At 62.1% G+C, this 1,184-nt stretch overlaps 1 protein-coding gene across 1 annotated transcript in view; it reads left to right on the top strand.

The window, feature by feature from the left end:
- Positions 1-1,184, top strand: part of NSD1 (nuclear receptor binding SET domain protein 1) — a 65,453-nt gene that overhangs the window by 63,212 nt on the left and 1,057 nt on the right. The window contains exon 23 of the mRNA XM_010002097.1: positions 2-1,177. Within this exon, the coding sequence (XP_010000399.1) occupies positions 2-1,177 (1,176 nt within the window). The remainder of the gene's footprint in view (position 1; positions 1,178-1,184) is intronic.

Raw genomic sequence — 1,184 nt, 5'->3', positions numbered from 1 at the left:
ATCAAACAAGCCCCCCACCACTCTGGCCCTCAGGCTGCCTTCACCAGACAAACCACCTGCAACCTTGGCACTGAGACTGCCACCATCAAATAAACCCCCCACCACTTTGTCACTGAGGCTGAAGCCATCCAGCAAACCCCCCACCACCCTCTCGCTCCGGCTGCAGCCTTCGGACAAACCCCCCACCACCCTCTCGCTCCGCCTGGAGCCATCCGACAAGCCCCAAGCTGCCCTGTCCCTGAGGCTGCAGTCAGAGAAGCAACCCATCATCGTAGCAGTGAGGCCTCAGCAACCCGACAAACCTCCCACCAATGCGGTGCTGTGGCCGCTGGATGAGTCCTCCGGTGATGCCTCACAGCCCGACCTGCCGAGCAAATCTCCTCCAGGAACTCCGCAGTCATCAGACGAGTCGCTTGTCCCTGCTGGTGCCCTGCAGCTCCAGCTGTCGGACGAGCCTTCTGCTGCCCCTGGGGTGCTGGAGTTATTGGACAAGTCTCTCATTGACACCAGGACCCAGCAGCCCGAGCTGCTGGATGAGTTCTCCGTGAAATGTCTGCATCCTCCACTGTCAGACAGACTTCTCACCACAGCAGGGACCCTGCAGTCCCAGCTGGTGGATGAGTCTCCTGAGGACGATCAGTCTGCGCTATTGGACAGAGCTTCTCCCCAAAGCCCTCCACAGCTTCAGTCTGTGGAAAAGGCTCCCAGCTCCGTGGTGCCACAGGTCCCAGCATTGGAGATGTCTCCTGGCCCTGGGGTGCTGTGGCCTTTGCCCATTGAAAATGTCCCTGACTCCCCAGTCTCACGGATCCTGTCCACGGAGAAGGCTCCTGGATCCGCTGTGTCATGGCTCCCATATTCAGAGAAGGCTCCCAGCTCTGGGGCACCCCATCCCCTACCTCCGGAGAAAGCTCCTGCCTCGGGGATGCCACAGATCCTGCCTACAGAGAAGGCTCCCAGCTTAGGGGCACCGTGGGCCCTGCCTCCAGAGAAAGCCCCTGGCTCGCGGTCACCGCACATCCTGCCCACGGAGAAGGCTCTTGGCTCAGGAGCCCTGCGGATCCCCCTTATGCAGAAGTCACTGCCCCCCGGGGTGCTGCGGCCCCTGCCTCCAGAGAAGGCTGCTGACACCGGGGCCCTGCGGGTCCTGCCTCCAGAGAAGGCTCTGGGCTCTGGGGCGCACC

This window comes from Chaetura pelagica, unplaced genomic scaffold, assembly GCF_000747805.2.
Source record: "Chaetura pelagica isolate M959 unplaced genomic scaffold, ChaPel_1.0 scaffold356, whole genome shotgun sequence".
Taxonomy (NCBI): domain Eukaryota; kingdom Metazoa; phylum Chordata; class Aves; order Apodiformes; family Apodidae; genus Chaetura; species Chaetura pelagica.
The sequence above is the reverse complement of the archived record's forward strand: the minus strand, read 5'-3'. Positions and strand labels throughout refer to the sequence as shown.